The 18775-nt window shown below is 42.0% G+C and overlaps 1 protein-coding gene across 1 annotated transcript; it reads right to left on the bottom strand.

Annotated features, from left to right (window-relative positions):
* Positions 1-4234: 4234 nt before the first annotated feature.
* Positions 4235-17884, bottom strand: LOC115918948 (intersectin-1-like). The gene is made up of 13 exons (XM_030995459.1): positions 17773-17884; positions 17082-17187; positions 16204-16279; positions 15340-15447; positions 14443-14541; positions 13712-13879; positions 13109-13180; positions 12315-12452; positions 7865-7986; positions 7558-7640; positions 6746-6832; positions 5547-5719; positions 4235-4347 (listed from the first exon to the last, which is right to left on the bottom strand). The coding sequence occupies exons 2-12, from the start codon at positions 17138-17140 to the stop codon at positions 5646-5648; spliced, it is 1086 nt and encodes a 361-aa protein (XP_030851319.1). The 5' UTR covers positions 17141-17187; positions 17773-17884; the 3' UTR covers positions 4235-4347; positions 5547-5645.
* Between the last annotated feature and the right edge of the window lie 891 nt (positions 17885-18775).

Genomic DNA, 18775 nt, shown 5'->3' with positions numbered 1-18775 from the left:
TAATAATTTCTATTTTTTTTTAACCATCTTCTTCCTATGAACATACATACATGTATAAAATGGGAATAAGATACAGTAATGGAGCTTTAAAACACAATGATCTATTTTATTTTCAAGCATTATGATGTTGCATAACAATTTTAATTATCTACGAAAACATAAGATAATTCAGAATAACATTCCAGTTTAGACACTTCAAATCATCAAGCCTCTTTAATATCTAGATAAAATAAGCTTTCCTCTTCCTTTAACGAAACGTATAAACCAAGCAGAGCTTGGAATAACTTATAGAGTTGTAAGCTTCATTAAAAAAAATATAACGTTGATTTGGATGGTTGCATTTGATTAATTAAACCTTCGTGCAAATAGACACTGTTCCAAGATGGAGGAATAAGATACAATATTAGACCATCTCAATTGGGGACTTGTACCTGATATTAGTGATACTGATGATAGTCTAATCACTATAAAGTGGATATATAATAGCAATATTGACTGGCTTATTGTTTCAGGTAGATTGACCATTAATTTCCCTTCCCTGTGTAAACACATCGTCCTTTTCTATGGCTCTATAGTCTCATACTCCCCTCAGGGGCCAGTCAGTAAATAAATATTGACTGAATTATATATTCATAATAAACGGCATATAAATATTCATAGTTGCGTGGGTGAATTACCTATCTTACTTACTACATGCTAACGTACTTGATCTAAAGTAGTATTACATTTATTTAAGCTACTTTGAATAGGCAAGGAATATAAGTACATGAAATAAAACAAACTGATTTCTAACTTATATGGAATAGCATAATAATACAAAGATTGCAAAACAAACCTATTGCTCAAGAAGTACCTCTTAGAAAATACATGTACATCAAATACTACAAAAATATGAAAGGGTTATTAGAATATCTAGATTGTGAAACATTTCAACAATATTTTAGTGTATACAGTCTGCAAGATATCATGGCAACTTTAAGAATAATAATCAATATGGCATACATTAAAGTAGGAAGTGGTATAACACAACATTTAAGAAATAGTTGGCACTACAGTTATTATCATGAGTTTTAATATGCCATATAAGTAAACAGATAATTGAAGGAGAAGTGTTCCACTGTAATATAAACTTATGTAGGATTTTACCCTTGACTAAATAAAAAAAAATAACCAAGTGCAAAAAGTTATTAATTTGAAGATAATACACTATCTACACTATATTATGGTTTAATTTCAAATAGAGCTTGATTAACAACATACAGCATTTATTTAATTGATGGTAATATTGATTATATGGATACTGTACATGTTAAATTGTATCTGAAATGAGATGAAATTGAATTATTAATTATTAATTTTGAACTTACTTTGTCAACTATGATCTTTATTGTGCAAACAATTGATATGAAAAGGAACAATTTGAAATTTTGAATCAATCAATCAGTTTCCAGGGGCGAGAAAACAAGCAGTTAAAATATATGTTTACAAGCAACTGAAAAACTTACGGCATATGATGAGAAGCAGGTTGTATGGTATGTGTCCAAAGTGAACAAGGCCAAAATCATATTTGTTACGCATTTGATTTTGTTTTGTTTTAATTGTAAATGTTAAGAAGGCTACAATGTAAATCAGTTTGCTGGTAAACAGACATGGTTATGAGTTCTACTTCATCAGAGTTCATTCAGCTGATAATGGAATGTAATGGTTGACTACATAAGCATATATGAATGTAAAATGAATATTTTAACATCTACGTGTATTTCATATATCACATATAAATAAGCCACTATAAACGTCATGGTTAGGAACTAATGGAATGTAAGAATGCAACAACAAAAAACTAAACAAAACCAAAATGAAAAATAAAGGAGACAAAACAACACAAAAACAAGACCCTGATATATAAAGAGATAAGGTGGTAGATCTAGGCTAAGATGTAGATTAAAATGTAATCATTTAGATAAAGTTGTAGTCCATGATCGTTGTAAACTTACTACATGTACATGTATACCAACTTTCCATAGAAATTAATAGACCACAGTCTGTTAATCAAATAGCAATGAGACTGACACTCAATAAGACCCCAAAAGAGTATAAATCTTAATGTCTGTTGTCAACATTTATAAAGAAAGAAGATTTTGTATTTTATTCAGTATACTCACACAAACCAGAAAATTGGCAAAGGTAGAAGAACGAGTCAACTCAAAAAAACAAACAAAAAAACAAAAATGGTGATCAAAATTACAGCAAACGTTCTCATAGATTCTAGAATCAAAAAATTATTTATATATTTTCAGATGTTTTTGGTAATTCCTTTATGTATTTAATAGAGCAGATGGAACTATTAAACAGGTATTTTTGCCTTCTGCTGCAAACTCTTATGGATGCTCTTTTTAATAATACATCACATAAATAATGTATTTGCTTCGCCGAGAAATCATCAAAGTCTTGTCGATCTTGTTAGTTAAACAAAGTATTGACATCAAGAAAGTTTGGGGCAATACATAGCAACAGAGAAAATTAGTGTCGATGACGGCACTTCTTTTTGTTCACGGGACCAAAGTTTTGTGAGACCCGGAAAACAGATACTGATTTAGAACACTGAACTGGATATGAAGACACATCTCTATCAAGTCAATACTGTATAACATCCCTGACAAAAGAACAAGTTGCATTTCGAAAATTTGGACAATAAAATTTACATCAATTGATAATATACTTACAATATACCAAGCTTTTCTGATTTTCTTAAATGAGTGTGCGTGTTCAACAATTGGGTACTATCAATTCTGGAACAAGGATGGTCGGAGAGTAAGCATTTCAGTTTTAATACGATGAAATACTAAAAGACAAACTAACCAAACAGCTCCACATGATTTGGCCAATAATGTGAGGCTTTTCAGTTTGTTTGGCTGGCTGCCTGGCAAAATGGTCTACTTTTCAGCATTTTGCAGCATTGACAATGATTTTATTTCTTTAACACACTCCCACTTATAACTACAATGCTACAATCTTACACAAAAGCTCCCACACATCATCCCCTAGAACAAAACGTTTCACTAGAAAAAATCAATTTTTAAAATTCTTTAGTCTTATATTACAATATATTACAGAATGAGTATTTAAAAAAAAAAAAATTAAACATTTTGTACATTAAAAAAAAGAATAAGATGTTGAATTATACATGACTGAAATTACTTGGCCAATGCGCATTACATAACCTAATAATACAGTAAGATCTGCTTTAGTGATCATCATATAGAAAGACCACACTTTTTGTTTCCCTTGAAACATGTACTAAAGGAACCTGCACATGAAGACCACTTTTCTTGTCTCCCTTGAGTGGTCTTTATATACAGGTTTCACTGTAGTATCATTGATATGTGTATGCACCAGTGATCCGTGTGTCCTTGACACTATATTCATAAAGATGTATAAAAGAGTATACTCCAGTGTTGTCCAAGTTCTACCAGTTTACCTTCGACATTTGAATTTCAAATAAGCAATAGTCTAGCACCACATCTTCTTTGGCATCATACAGCAAACAAAGAATCAATTTGCATATTCATGACACAGAATCCATATTTTGGCAAGGCATTGATCTACATTTGCCACATTCAACCCAGGTGATGTAAATAGGTACCTGGCAGGAATTAATTCTTTGAAATGCTAGAGCGCCGTAATGGCAGCACAGCTAAAGCCAGGGTTATAATCTCCAAGTTTGAAAGCAATTAGTGATTGTAATATAAAGCGCTATATAAAAACTGAGTATTATTATTATGTGCTATCCAGTCAAAGGACTCGATGATCTCAAACATTTGATAAAAATATGATACGTTGCAAAGGCTGATCCTATTCATGCATTTTCAAGAGTGTTTGCAGCTTCTGCCACCAAAATCAAAGACGTATCTATAAAGAATGCTCGATAAACTGCACATTCTCCCTTAGAGAGTTAATATTTTCTGTAAAGTATAAGGCAGATGATCATTCAACCCTTCATTGTAGGCAAGCATTATCCCAGGCTGATACTTAAGGTCACAACTTTAAACAAAACAGATGAAATATCAACAACAAAAAGTTTGATATAATGCACAATTTCCCTTAGAGAGTTTACATTTTCAGTAAAGTCTAAGGCAGACGATCATCTGACCTTTCATGTTAGGCTAACATGGATATTTTCCCCAGCTGGTGTCAAAGGTCACGATTGGTCAAAAAGGTGAAGGGTCAATTTGACCTTGACCTCACCCGTTGACACCTCATGGAGTAAGAGGCTCTTGGTCATCGGTCCCCTTCCCTGGGTCTCTTTCAGGATGTCTGCTACTCTCACCTCAGTCCTTCCCAAGAAATCTGATGGAATAGAGGAAAAAAGAAAAGAGAAAGACCAATAAAAAATGTTTTCCAGTCTACATGATAATCCTTTCATTAGTTAATTATGTTGGGACCACAAAAAAATAGTGCGACTTGTGCAAATTTTGACTTTAAAGTAAGAGTACATCAAACATTTGCGCATAGTATGGTAAAAACTTTTTTTATTCAACTTGGGGAAACTTTGAATTTTGATTTGTACAATTTTGAGTTCTGCAGATAAACTGTACATATAAATGACTTCAAATTGCATTCATAATTCCATAATGAAATGATCAATACTTGGTAATGCATGGGACATACTCACTTTCTAAATACATGTAAATGATGCAGAGTTAACAGTTTTATTTATGACGTCAAGTTGCATTCATAATTCCATGATAGAATTCATATACTTGGTAATGCATGTATGGGACATATCCACTTTCTAAATACATGTAAATGATGCATAATCAACCCAATACAACTGGGGTTGAAGCCCCTCTGCACTACTTAGGCATGGAGGGATTAGACCTCCCTGCAAGGTCACTGGCAAATGGTTATAATAATTATAATAATAATACACAATATTTATTAGGCGCTTTATACTGGTGTCTCTAAGCGCACCATAGTCTGACTAAAACATTATTTACCCAAACTTATAATAAACACACAACTTATACATCTGTTCTTTATTCAATAAATCATGCATATATAATAATAAAAATAAGAGTGAGATCAAACATACATGAGGTCAAACATAGGATCAAACATAAGATCGAACAAACAAGAAATAAGATGGTGTGGCACCTCCTTTGACCGACTCACAACTGCAGAATATCATTTATGAATTAAAAAGGTGCGTTTTCAGCAAGGACTTGAATTAACATAAGGAAAAGGGCATCATGGGGCATTGTTGGCTGTACTGAGGGTGCAAGTAGCTACAAGTAGTGCTGTGGGGCTTTAACTCTTATCCTGCCATAATGAATACAGCCCAGAGCCACAGGGCTAATCCCCATTGTGCCAAGTTTATTTTGAGATAATCTGATGCATGCGATGCACTCAGCATAGTACAATGAGCATGAACAATAACTGCTAATAAAAATGCGAGCAAGTATGCTCGTGTGAATTAAGCAGCCAATCGGTAGCGCTCGCGTGTACAAAGCACTATAACGGTAGCGTGCATGCGGCCTAATTCTTACCATTGGGAGAGAAGAAGTCCCTATCATAGACGGTGATACAGAGTACGTCCTGCTCCAGATCCCTCACTATGAACTGCATGGAGGAATCCCAGATTGGGTTCAGGTTATCAGGTACCACCTTGGTCTTGTGCTCCTGTGACCCCATGCTGACCTCACAGTAGGGTCAGCGCGACCTGGACAGAGGGGAGACACAAGTGAAATACAGTCAAACCTGCTTTAGTGACCACCTGTCTACAAAGACTACCACTTTTTGTTCTCATTGAAACATGTACTAAAGGAACCTGTTTTTAAAGACCACCTGCCTATGAAGACCCTTTTTCTTGTCTCCCTTGGGTGGTCTTTATAGACAGGTTTCACTGTAGTTTTGAACTTTTGAGAATTGACATGGGTCAAGGAAATTAGGTATTTCCTGATTATCTCTACAAGCAGCAAGCCTTTGACATCCACACCAGCAGTTCAAAACCGACATTTCATTGTTGTTAAGGGCAAATTAAAGTACATGAACAAGGAAAATGAATGCATGAATGCATTAACCCTCATGTTTGAAAAGCGCTTTGAGACGGTATTCCATATTAAGTGCTACATTAATCCAGAAACATGTAGCAATAGGACACCTAAAATAATAGATATAAGGGATAAGAAATATAATATTTTGTTTGGTTCTTCGTTTGTTTTGTGTTTGTCAAAGCTTTTGTAATTAAAGTTGCTCACATCAAAAGTTTCAAAAGTTCCTAGAATTGCTCAAATGTTGTCATCATTGTACATTGTAAATGAATGAATCCAATGAACAGGGCAATAATACTCGTAAAGCTCTTAGAGATGGTATTTCATATTAAGCGCTATTTTAATCTAGATTATCATTTTATGAATGCAGGGTTTCATGAACATGGTTTCTGGGTACAGTGCTATAAAATGTATCAAAAACATGGATGTGTTCCTATCAGTGACTGACTTGAATGGTTTTTCAGCAATTAGGACACAGGGTGCATACAGAGCTAATGAAGATACAGGAACATTGTTGTGTTCGATTCCTGTGGATAGTTTTAAAAGTGTTTAACACAGAGAAGCTACATTCCGAAAGAAGGTATAAGACACACAGTTGTGTTCATACCCATGCCTGAACTTAACTATTTCAAGTGTGTAAATGCAGGGTATGTTACAAAAGTAGAAAGTTATGGGAATCGGAGATGTATTCATACCTGTGACTGAATTGGACGGTTTCAAGTCGTATCCCTCTATGATGACAACCATGAGACGTCCTACACCTTTACTTCTTTGAGACCGAGCTGTAGGGGTAAGGATATGTTCACACATGAGTACTTCAGTTGCAGTAAAATGCTAAATTTATCAATACTGATAAGAAATTACTATAAAATTCATGAAAATAAAACCATTTGCTTATGTTCTTAAAACAAACCCTTAAACATGAAACTTATTTTTTTATCGTTCCAAGATTTATTTCATTTTACGCAAACATATTTTACTGCATTCTTTTATATCAAATGCTTATCACGGTTGTGCATTCGTTGAATAATTGAATTGAACTTGAATTGATATTGACAATGACAGTGGTAAAATGAGAATTCTCAAGGAGTGTGAGACTGGTTGAAATAGAAGATTTTATTACACATGAAGACATCTCACTTTTTGCATTTTAGAATAATCACTGCCAAAGGGATGGAGGTGCTTCATGACCTTTTGTGTGCCCTTTTGAAAAGAATACTCTGCCGGTGCATAAATGAATAATAACTTTTCATGAACACATATCCAGCAGTCTTCTTGATGAGTTTTACAGTTTTTTATAAATGGGAATTTATCTGCCCATGTGCAGATAATGCAGTATCTCTGAAGTTGCCTATTGTGTAAAATGGGTTCATTGTTCCTCATCAATACAGTAGACAATCAACAGGGAAATGCAATGACTTTGTATCTTTTGTGTTTCCCTCAATCAAATGCCTAATTCAGTTCCCATTTTATCTACTTATTTCTTAGACACATGAAAATCTCTCACCTCTTTGAAGTTTTTCTCTTTTCTTCTTCTCAGTTTCAATGTAGTGTTTGGAAGCCTTTTCTATCCTGTCCTTCCAGCGATTCCTGTACGGAGAAAAAAAAAAGCAATTATTTTACGCTGTTTGAAGATAGAGTCAAGTTGTGGTCATCCAGTTTTATTGTGAAATATTTAAGGTAAGTACGATAAAGACCCCCCCCCCCTTCCCCCAACAAGTTCGGAAACAAACAAATGACCAAACACTATGGAAATGACTGAATACTAAACGTAAGGATTAAAAAAAGAGGACATGTAGTCCCATGTACAGTACCTGTCGTTGTTACTCTCTGATCTCAGAGCATAGACCTTGTCTATGTGATTGATGTGAAAGATAAAGTCATCTGCTGCTGCATCACTGGGAATCTTCAGCTCCACTTCATTCAAGAATAGAGGCTGTAAAGAGATAGAAGAAGAAACTAAATTGGTGTCCATGTTGGTGGTGAGCCCCGCCAATGGGCACTGACCGGGCAAGGTATTTCCTATCATTATGTTTCCTTTCCAGGGGGGTGTTTCACAAAGATCCTAAGTTGAATTTATCGCTAAGTTGGACTTAACAATTATGGAAAGCCATTAGCATCCTTGAAAAAGTTATTTTAAAAGGCATAAAATGTTGATTCAAATCATTCTTATTTTCTATTATCATGGGAGATTTTATGTTCTTGATGTGGAATTGATGAAACTTAGAGTTAAGCTTGACTTATAATCTTTGTGAAACACCCCGTCTCCCTCTCCCTTTCCCTGTCCCGTCTCCCTCTCCCTCTCCCTCTCCCCTGTCCCTCTCCTTTTCCCTGTCCCTCTCCCTGTCTCTTTCGCGTCTATTGTCCCTTTCCCTGTCCCCCTCTCCCCTGTCCCTCTCCCCTGTCCCTGTCCCTCTCCCTGTCCCCCTCTCCCCTGTCCCTGTCCCCCTCTCCCCTGTCCCCGTCCCCCTGTCCCTCTCTTCCTGTCCCTGTCCCCCTGTCCCTGTCCCTGTCCCTGTCCCCCTCTCCCCTGTCCCTCTCCCCTGTCCCTCTCCTTTCCCTGTCCCTCTCCCCTGTCCCTCTCCCCTGTCCCTGTCCCCCTCTCCCCTGTCCCTCTCCCTGTCCCCCTCTCCCCTGTCCCTCTCCCTGTCCCTCTCCCTGTCCCTGTCCCCCTGTCCCTGTACCTGTCCCTCTCTCCCTGTCCCCCTGTCCCTGTACCTGTCCCTGTCCCTGTCCCCCTCTCCCCTGTCCCTCTCCCTGTCCCTCTCCCTGTCCCCCTCCCCCTTTCCCTGTCCCTCTCCCCTGTCCCTCTCCCCTGTCCCTCTCCCCTGTCCCTCTCCCTGTCCCTCTCCCTGTCCCTCTCCCCCTCTCCCTGTCCCCCTCTTCCTGTCCCTCTCCTTTCCCTGTCCCTGTCCCCCTCTCCCCTGTCCCTCTCCCATGTCCCTCTCCCCTGTCCCTCTCCCCTGTCCCTCTCCCTGTCCCTCTCCCTGTCCCTCTCCCCCTCTCCCTGTCCCCCTCTTCCTGTCCCTCTCCTTTCCCTGTCCCTGTCCCCCTCTCCCCTGTCCCTCTCCCATGTCCCTCTCCCCTGTCCCTCTCCCTGTCCCTCTCCTTTCCTGTCCCTCTCCCCTGTCCCTCTCCCCTGTCCCTCTCCCCTGTCCCTGTCACCCTCTCCCCTGTCCCTCTCCCCTGTCCCTCTCCTTTCCCTGTCCCCGTCTCCCTGTCCTGTCCCGTCTCCCTGTCCCCTGTCCCGTCTCCCTGTCCCCTGTCCCGTCTCCCTGTCCCCTGTCCCGTCTCCCCTGTCCCGTCTCCCTGTCCCCTGTCCCTCTCCCCTGTCCCTGTCCCCTGTCCCCTGTCCCCTGTCCCCTGTCCCCTGTCCCGTCTCCCCTGTCCCCTGTCCCTCTCCCCTGTCCCTGTCCCCTGTCCCCGTCTCCCTGTCCCCTGTCCCGTCTCCCTGTCCCCTGTCCCGTCTCCCTGTCCCCTGTCCCGTCTCCCTGTCCCTCTCCCCTGTCCCTCTCCCCTGTCCCTCTCCCCTGTCCCTGTCCCCTGTCCTTCTCCCCTGTCCCTGTCCCCCTCCCTGTCCCTGTCCCCTGTCCCTCTCCCTGTCCCTCTCCCTGTCCCTGTCCCCCTGTCCCTGTACCTGTCCCTCTCTCCCTGTCCCCCTCTCCCCTGTCCCTCTCCCTGTCCCTGTCCCCCTCTCCCCTCTCCCTGTCCCTTTTTCCTGTCCCTGTCCCCCTCCTTTCCCTGTCCCTCTCCCCTGTCCCTCTCCCCTGTCCCTCTCCCTGTCCCTCTCCCCCTCTCCCTGTCCCCCTCTCCCCTGTCCCTCTCCCTGTCCCTGTCCCTTTTTCCTGTCCCTGTCCCTCTCCTTTCCCTGTCCCTCTCCCCTGTCCCTCTCCCCTGTCCCTCTCCCTGTCCCTCTCCCTGTCCCTCTCCCCCTCTCCCTGTCCCCCTCTTCCTGTCCCTCTCCTTTCCCTGTCCCTGTCCCCTCTCCCCTGTCCCTCTCCCTGTCCCTCTCCCTGTCCCTCTCCCTGTCCCCCTCCCCCTTTCCCTGTCCCTCTCCCCTGTCACTCTCCCCTGTCCCTCTCCCCTGTCCCTCTCCCCTGTCCCTCTCCCCTGTCCCTCTCCCCTGTCCCTCTCCCTGTCCCTCTCCTTTCCCTGTCCCTCTCCCCTGTCCCTCTCCCTTGTCCCTCTCCCCTGTCCGTCTCCCTGTCCCTCTCCCCTGTCCCTCTCCCCTGTCCTTCTCCCCTGTCCCTCTCCCCTGTCCCCCTCTCCCCTGTCCCTGTCCCTTTTTCCTGTCCCTGTCCCCCTCCCCCTTTCCCTGTCCCTCTCCCCTGTCCCTCTCCCCTGTCCCTCTCCCCTGTCCCTCTCCCCTGTCCCTCTCCTTTCCCTGTCCCTCTCCCCTGTCCCTCTCCCTGTCCCTCTCCCTGTCCCTCTCCCTGTCCCTCTCCCCCTCTCCCTGTCCCCCTCTTCCTGTCCCTCTCCTTTCCCTGTCCCTGTCCCCCTCTCCCCTGTCCCTCTCCCTGTCCCCCTCCCCCTTTCCCTGTCCCTCTCCCCTGTCCCTCTCCCCTGTCCCTGTCCCTCTCCCCTGTCCCTCTCCCCTGTCCCTCTCCCTGTCCCTCTCCTTTCCCTGTCCCTCTCCCCTGTCCCTCTCCCTTGTCCCTCTCCCCTGTCCGTCTCCCTGTCCCTCTCCCCTGTCCCTCTCCCTGTCCTTCTCCCCTGTCCCTCTCCCCTGTCCCCCTCTCCCCTGTCCCTCTCCCTCTCCTTGTCCCTGTCCCCCTCCCCCTTTCCCTGTCCCTGTCCCTCTCCCTCTCCCTGTCCCTCTCCCCTGTCCCTCTCCCGTCCCTCTCCTTTCCCTGTCCCTCTCCCCTGTCCCTCTCCCTGTCCCTCTCCTTTCCCTCTCCTTTCCCTATCCCTGTCCCCCTCTCCCCTGGCCCTCTCCCCTGTCCCTCTCCCTGTCCCTCTCCTGTCCCTGTCCCCCTCTCCCCCTCCTATCCCTGTCCCTGTCCTCCTCTCCCCTGTCCCTCTCCTTTCCCTGCCCCCCTCTCCCCTCTCCCCTGTCCCTGTCCCTCTCCCCTGTCCCTGTCCCTCTCCCCTGTCCCTCTCCCTGTCCCTCTCCTTTCCCTGTCCCCCTCTCCCCTGTCCCGTCTCCCTCTCCCTCTCCCTGTCCCTCTCCTTTCCCTCTCCTTTCCCTATCCCTGTCCCCCTCTCCCCTGGCCCTCTCCCCTGGCCCTCTCCCCTGTCCCTCTCCCCTGTCCCTCTCCCTGTCCCTCTCCTTTCCCTGTCCCTCTCCACTGTCCCCCTCTCCCCCTCCTATCCCTGTCCCTGTCCTCCTCTCCCCTGTCCCTCTCCTTTCCCTGCCCCCCTCTCCCTCTCCCCTGTCCCTGTCCCTCTCCCCTGTCCCTCTCCCTGTCCCCCTCTCCCTTGTCCCCGTCCCCCTCTCCCCTGTCCCTGTCCCTGTCCCCCTCTCCCTGTCCCTGTCCCTCTATCCCTCTCCCTGTCCCTCTCCTATCCCTGTCCTCCTCTCCCCTGTCCCTCTCCCCTGTCCCTCTCCTTTCCCTGCCCCCCTCTCCCCTCTCCCCTGTCCCTCTCCCTGTCCCTCTCCCTGTCCCTGTCCCCCTCTCCCCTGTCCCTGTCCCTGTCCCTCTCCTATCCCTGTCCCTCTCCTATCCCTGTCCCTGTCCCCCTATCCCTCTCCCTGTCCCTCTATCCCTCTCCCTCCCCCTCTCCCTGTCCCTGTCCCCCTCTCCCTGTCCCTCTCCCTGTCCCTGTCCCTGTCCCTCTCCCTGTCCCTGTCCCTGCCCCCCTCTCCCCTGTCCCTCTCCCTGTCCCTCTCCCTGTCTCTGTCCCCCTCTCCCCTGTCCCCCTCTCCCTTGTCCCTGTCCCCCTCTCCCCTGTCCCTGTCCCTGTCCCTCTCCTATCCCTGTCCCTGTCCCCCTATCCCTCTCCCTGTCCCTCTATCCCTCTCCCTGTCCCTCTCCCTGTCCCTGTCCCTGTCCCCCTCTCCCCTGTCCCTCTCCTTTCCCTGCCCCCCTCTCCCCTCTCCCCTGTCCCTCTCCCTCTTCCTGTCCCTCTCCCCTCTCCCCTGTCGCTCTCCCTGTCCCGTCTCCCTCTCCCTGTCTCTTTCCCATCTCCCTGTCCCTCTGCCGTCTCCCTCTTCCCTGTCCCTCTCCCCTTTCCCATCTCCCTCTGTACATTTTATATTCAATGATATGCTTGTTATTCAATACGATCATGAAGGAGGTGAATAAAAAGGATTTTCAGACTTACATGCTTGTACATCTTGTATTCCATGACGTTCTTGTTATCAGTCGTTGTGAAAGGCATAGGTAGACCAGACTTGATGGGTTGCGTGAAGAGGAGGAAGTCGTTGAAGAGAAAGACAAACAGCTCCTTGTTACTCTTTGCCTGTAGAGAGAGTAGGGAGAGAGGGTGTGAAAGAGAAGGAGAGAGAAATAAGAAGGAGAGAGAGAGAGTAGGGAGAGAGAGAGAAATAAGAAGGAGAGAGAGAGAGTAGGGAGAGAGAGAGAGAGTAGGGAGAGAGAGAGAAATAAGAAGGAGAGAGAGAGAGTAGGGAGAGAGAGAGAAATAAGAAGGAGAGAGAGAGAGTAGAGAGAGAGAGAGTAGGGAGAGAGAGAGAAATAAGAAGGAGAGAGAGAGAGAGTAGGGAGAGAAAGTGCGTGTGAAAGAGAGAGAGAGAGGGGACAAATAAAGAAAAGATAAAAAAATATAAACAGAAACAGAGCAAGACATATATGCATGGAGAGGGAGCAAGATAAAGTTAACACAGAAACAGACGGTGAAAAATAGTAGAGAAAACAAAAAGGAAAGTAAATGTGAAAATTAAAAGACATAAAAACAATAGAAACAGGGACATGAATATTAGTCCTGAAATAATTATCTAACTGTAGATTCAATGTTTCGTTAAAATTAATCTTTACATGTATGAACATTATAATTAAGTTAACCACTTTGATTTTGGGCTTCTCATAGTTGCCCAATTTAAATAGTATATCAGAGGTTGCCAATAATGTATACAGAATTAAGTGAATTGGTTATTCTACCTTATTGAGTTTCCCTGAGTGGAGATATTTCCTTGGGCCTAGGCAGTTAGTGAGCGAGTTGAAAATCAGTTCCTGGAAAGATGCAAATAAAAAATACAGGTGAATTAATCAAAAAATCTACATAGTATCAATCAACTAAACCATTTAACTTATAATATATCAATCACCCATCATATATACATCAGAACCATACCAAAGGTGTCACACATCCTCCCCATTTTTCTTCATGCTCAGGTTTAAATTTCCGATAGGCCTCGGTAGCAATTTCTTCTCCATTTATTCTACTCCTTTGTTTTTTCTCTTACTAGCATGAACATGATGCTAAAACGTGAAGCAAGAGCTCAACCTGGTATGATGGAGCTAGAAGAAAAAAAGAAGCAAATGCTTTTAACCTATTGACTACTGCATTGTCAAAGTCCAATAGGCTGCAGGCACCACCCGGACCAAAAAAAATAATTTCATAAATATGTTTTTGAAGCAAGTGCTTGTGCTTGTGGATTCAAGCAAAAGGTGTGCACAAACAATGGCTACTTTTTATTCATATGGCCCATGATCTATACGGCTACTTTTTTTGTAAACTGCCCATGGTACAGCCTATCTTACCTCTGCTAGTCCGGTGCAGTCTACGTGATTCTGCAGCCATTCCAGTCTGTCTGAGTTCTCCTTCTCTCTAACTCCCTCATTGACCTGTTGACATAACTCCTCCGCTTTCTCACATGCCGTCTTGATGTTGGCGTAGTCGGCGTGCATTTCTGGTGTGTATTTCAAAATCTTGAAGGGATACAAAAATAAACTGGTATTGGAACTGATAACTGGTTGGTACCTGTAACTGGTTACTTGTACTGGTTTAGAATCTGAGAAAAATATACCCAATCCCTCTTTTTGATAATCGAATATTTAGAAGAGAAGCAACTCAAACAGGTTCTGGCTGAGCACTACTATATATTCATTGCATAAAAATCTTCAACACATGTTTTCATCTTCCTTGTTTAGTACAAGATGATAGATCTTTTGTGCCCCAACCTCATGGAATGACCCAGATACATGTGTAATAAATCGAGGATTCAGTGACACAAAGACGTAACTCCATATTTGGCCAAAATGAGTATTTGATATCAAAATGTTTAAAAAAAATGTGGGCTTTCCAAGAAACACAAAGACCTAAGTCCACCCAACACCCCATTGAAGTCAATGGCTAGTGAAACAAAGACTTAACTCATTAAGGCCCAAGTGCTCAGTGACACTAAAACCACTTTTTCTCAAAATGGCCAAAACAGAGTTATGCCTATGTGTCACTGACCCCTCGATGTGTAATAAATGATATACGTTCTCACCTTCTGTGTAAGAAGCGGATATCTTGTAATACGCTGCATGGGTTTGATCAGGTAACTGCTCACTGGCATACCTTTAGTCCGGGTGTCCGTGGCTAGTTTCTGAAAGATATGAAAACACCAAGAAAGAGTGAAACCAAGCCAGCACAAAAAAGCTGGGACTTGTTCTGAATACCCAGTAATTATGATATGCTACCCATAACAATCTTTTGAAAAAATTGCAGGTTTTGTACAGGATCTTTTCTCACTTTAGCATTGCACAAAAAATAAACAAATGAAAAAAAAGAGAAAAAGAGAAACGTAAAGGACAGAAAGGAACATCACTTTTATTTTACAATAATGCTCATGCATGAAATATGTGAAGTAGGTATATATTTGTGGTATCATTTGAAAGGGTAATAGATTTTCAAAAGAATATATACACAGCATCCTATAGTTATACAAGTCACGGTTAACGGTTAAAGGAGTGCAGGGGTTTTAAAAGTAAGCATTGGTTTTTTATTTCATGAAATTTCAAAAAAAAGCACTGCTCTCCTTGCATAGTAAGGCCTTGTTCAGATATGACGCAGTAAACAGCCGCAAAAACATGGCTACGTTTTTAATCTTAAAAATGAATGGGAACACATTAAAAAAACTGAGGTGGCATTTTTTGCAGTAGGTTACCGCGCCATATCTGAACAAGCTTTAAACTCACTGAAGTGAAGTCACTTTCCTTAGTTTTCTTGACTTATATACAAGTATAAACTATCATTTTGTTTGTACATGTATGTTGATCTTGCTTTTCATAAGTTAAATAAAGTGAAATGAGTAAAAATGAACTGAATTGAACAAATTAATTGACTTAGATGCTGCTTATAAGTTATAAATTATAAGGCTTGCGGTTGAATTAATGATTCATACCTTGACATGCTCTTTGAAGTCTGGGTCACTTTCTATCTTCTTTGAGAGCATGCTGGACGCACTCAGCTGACAGCTGCAGAAACGGATGTAGGGCGTCATGCGAGGGAGCTGTATTCAAATTGATTGAAAAGAAAGAAAATAATATGATTAAGATTCAGATTCTAATAGAACTGAAAATAGAACTGAAATTGACCTGAAAAAATACTAGCATAATACCTCACAGTCACACCGACTCCAAGATGACTGATCTTTTCCATTAAGGGTAATGTTATTGTTTTTTAATTGAATGAGTAGAAATTTCTCTTTCGGGTAAAATAAAACCAAGATCATCAATTTTGGGTAAGACGTTTTGATTCTAGGGCTCTTTTTTCGGGAGGCAATGTCTTTTTCAAAAAATTTGCTACTTTTGCAGTCGTAGTCACGCCCGAAGCAGCGAGATAATTGCACACGACGGCCTATTGTACAATCAGCTGTATGAGCGAAAGCATGACTGCTCTCGCTTTGAAAATGAAGACAACTTTCTAATTCTATGGGAATCCTTCAGGCTGTAATTTCTGTAACCATAATGATTTTCTCAGGGGATTGGTACAGTTTAACATGTAAAGTTAATAAACTACATTATTCATACCCTTACGAGTATTATATTATTGTAAGTGTGTGAAAAATTGATTTGTCCCAATTTACATTTCTTGAGAATGTGACATATAAAAGCTTACATCTAAAACTATTCACCACACCAAAGGCCCTAATAAAACCAGCCCCCCTTTCATTCTTGAGTTACAAAAAAACATAAAAAACATCAAATGTACAAGGGGTAAGAATAGTTCAGTTGTCAACTATATATGGATAAAGTATGCTACTGACCTGTTCACACAAGATATCTCCTATCATATGGACGGGTTGGTTCTCACCACTCATCTTCTTCCTCACCCTGAGAGCTCTGGAGACAGAGAAAGAGACAACAAAGTTTGATATACTTACCAAGTTAAAACACACAAACTTGTGAAAAACTAGAAATGCAGTGGACAGGGTATAGGTTTACTGTAATTCACCTTTGACATTTGACCTTATCAAATAAATCTACACCTGCCCTTCAATCCAATTCTGACCAGTGTCTCTCATTTTTCTGTACACAATAATATCAGGGTGGACTTCCCTTTGCATTGTCATAAGCATATATGAAGGAAAGTTTTTAAAAATCCATCATGTTTTTAATGGCTTTTCTAACTTTTAACACAGACGATCAAATATTTTCATTTAGTTGCAACATCCGCCAGGCTCCAACAGTTTTAAGGCTAGGTTTAAAAGAACTTGATAACATTGTATCTTATCTTTACAGAGGTTGACAACCACACAAAAGGAATAAATGACCTTTATTTTAATCTTGGCATCTCGTCTTTAGTACCTTTAGTGGAAGAGAATGTGTAGAGAGGGGGAGATGGAAAATTGGAAAGAGAAGAGAGAAAGTTGGAAAGAGAGAGAGAGAGAGAGAGAGAGAAAGAAGAGAGAGAAAGAAAGAGAGAGAGAGAGAGAGAGGAGAGAGAGTGTGTATAGATTGGGAGAGATAGAGGGATAGATGGAGAGAGAGAGACACAGAGAGAGAGAGGGAGAGAGAGTAGGAGAGAGTGTGTAGAGATTGGGAGAGAAAGAGAGATAGATGGAGGGAGAGAGGGAGAGAGGGAGAGAGAGAGTGGGGTAGAAGATCACCAGGAAGTAAAAAAGAGGAACAGCGAGTGACATACTTGAGTAGTTTTGTATTGCACTGAATGAGTTCCTTCCAATTGACAAAGACAGCAGCCATCTCCTGGGGGTCATAATCTGAGACTCTAACATGGGTTTCTGGAACACCTGATATCAAAAAGACAAACAATAAGAGGTGAGTATTATTGATCAAGAGGTCATTGGTTGTACTAGGAGGGGGGGGGGGGGGGGGGGGGGGGGACACTGGTGGATGAGGAGAGGGTCATAACCATATGTAAACAATACATGTTAATAATTGTAGCTCATACTGTTATGCCATTCAAAGCAAATGGTGGTCCCCAAGTTTGTGCAATTTCTTGGAATTTTCATCAGCTTTTTGTTTATATCTCAGATTCAGATTCAGATTAATTTTATTGGTCCATTTGGAAATTCAGTTTGTCGGCATTACATAGAGCACATGAACAATATTGACCCGCTTAAAAAAATTCATGTCTTGGAGCTAATTCATAATGAGCAGGATAATGACTTCGACAATTCTTGTTCATTATCCGATTGTGACTTAACCTACCTGTAGTGCTCATTCACTAGTGCACTCGTAATAATCGTGATTATTGAGGAAAAAAACCTCTCAGTTTTAGTGAGATTCTGATCTTGTGATACAAAAAACAAACAAAAATTCAATCTCACTAATTTTTTCTGTGTGCGAGTCCGACCATTGATGATAATACCTACCTCAACTGCCAGCTGCATGTCATCTACATAGGCTTGCTCCGTTTGAATCAATTCATGTATTCTGCTCTGTCGATGTTTCTCCATCTCGCTCATACTCTCCAACAGATGAACATCATGGGTCCCTGCACGCACAAACATGAATAATTCAAAGTATGGTGATGTTACATGTAAAGCGATACTGAACTGATAAAATTTTTGCCCTAGTGTATACAGATTATTACCCAGCACCATCTCATGGTCAACTTGCTAACAGTGCGTGATCCAATACCTAATAACCACTTCACAGAAAGAGGACTACATGTAGATGCGAGAATTAACCAACAACGAGTTACAGGACCTTACCGCTACAGCCGACATGAGATGGCGCTAGAGAGGATTTTGCATATGCTACACACCCAATGAAAAGAGTTTTTAGTAGAACTATATTTATTCATCCTAGCTCATTATAGTATTTTTAATTAGTCACAGTGAAATATTTATGATTGATATTTTATTTAAAAAATATCCATTTGGCAAACACTGTTACAGGTTAAATTTCTAATGTAAAAAGGAAAGGCATATTGTCTGTATACAAGTACATGAACAAAATACACATGCTGTATTTTCCCCCTTCCAATTCATTTAAAACAAAAACACAAAGATTCTTACCTGTTTTCTTTATAATGTAAACAGAAAAGACATATCATTTTTTATACATGTACTAAACTAAATATGCTGCGTAAAATGTATTAATATGATTTTTGGGGAACATTATGAATTTGGTTTTTAGCATAATCAGAACAATGTGAATGCAAAGAGAATCTAACAAAATACAGTTACATATGGGCAGTTTCTTTAAAGTGGCACAGTTGTTATACCATAAACTATACATGTACACGTTTATTACATATACCTCCATCTCTCTCTCTCTCTCTCTCCTGCTCTCCCCCATCTCTTTCCTTCTCCCTCTCTCTGCTGTCCCTCGATTATAATTGGTTCAGTTTATACACCATCTCCTTCTTTC

Source organism: Strongylocentrotus purpuratus, unplaced genomic scaffold (assembly GCF_000002235.5).
Source record: "Strongylocentrotus purpuratus isolate Spur 01 unplaced genomic scaffold, Spur_5.0 spur5_scaffold_21, whole genome shotgun sequence".
NCBI classification, from domain to species: domain Eukaryota; kingdom Metazoa; phylum Echinodermata; class Echinoidea; order Camarodonta; family Strongylocentrotidae; genus Strongylocentrotus; species Strongylocentrotus purpuratus.
Note: the sequence above shows the minus strand (reverse complement) of the source record. Positions and strands in the feature narration are given on the sequence as shown.

Bases quoted from the DNA above. Each gene is read 5' to 3' on its own strand.
- LOC115918948 (XM_030995459.1), bottom strand. From the start codon at position 17,140: ATGGCTGCTGTCTTTGTCAATTGGAAGGAACTCATTCAGTGCAATACA. The intron at 13,880-14,442 runs GTGAGAACGTAT...TATCCCTTCAAG, and splicing joins ATCCGCTTCTTACACAGAAG to ATTTTGAAATACACACCAGA. The intron at 7,641-7,864 runs GTACTGTACATG...TTCTCCGTACAG, and splicing joins TCAGAGAGTAACAACGACAG to GAATCGCTGGAAGGACAGGA.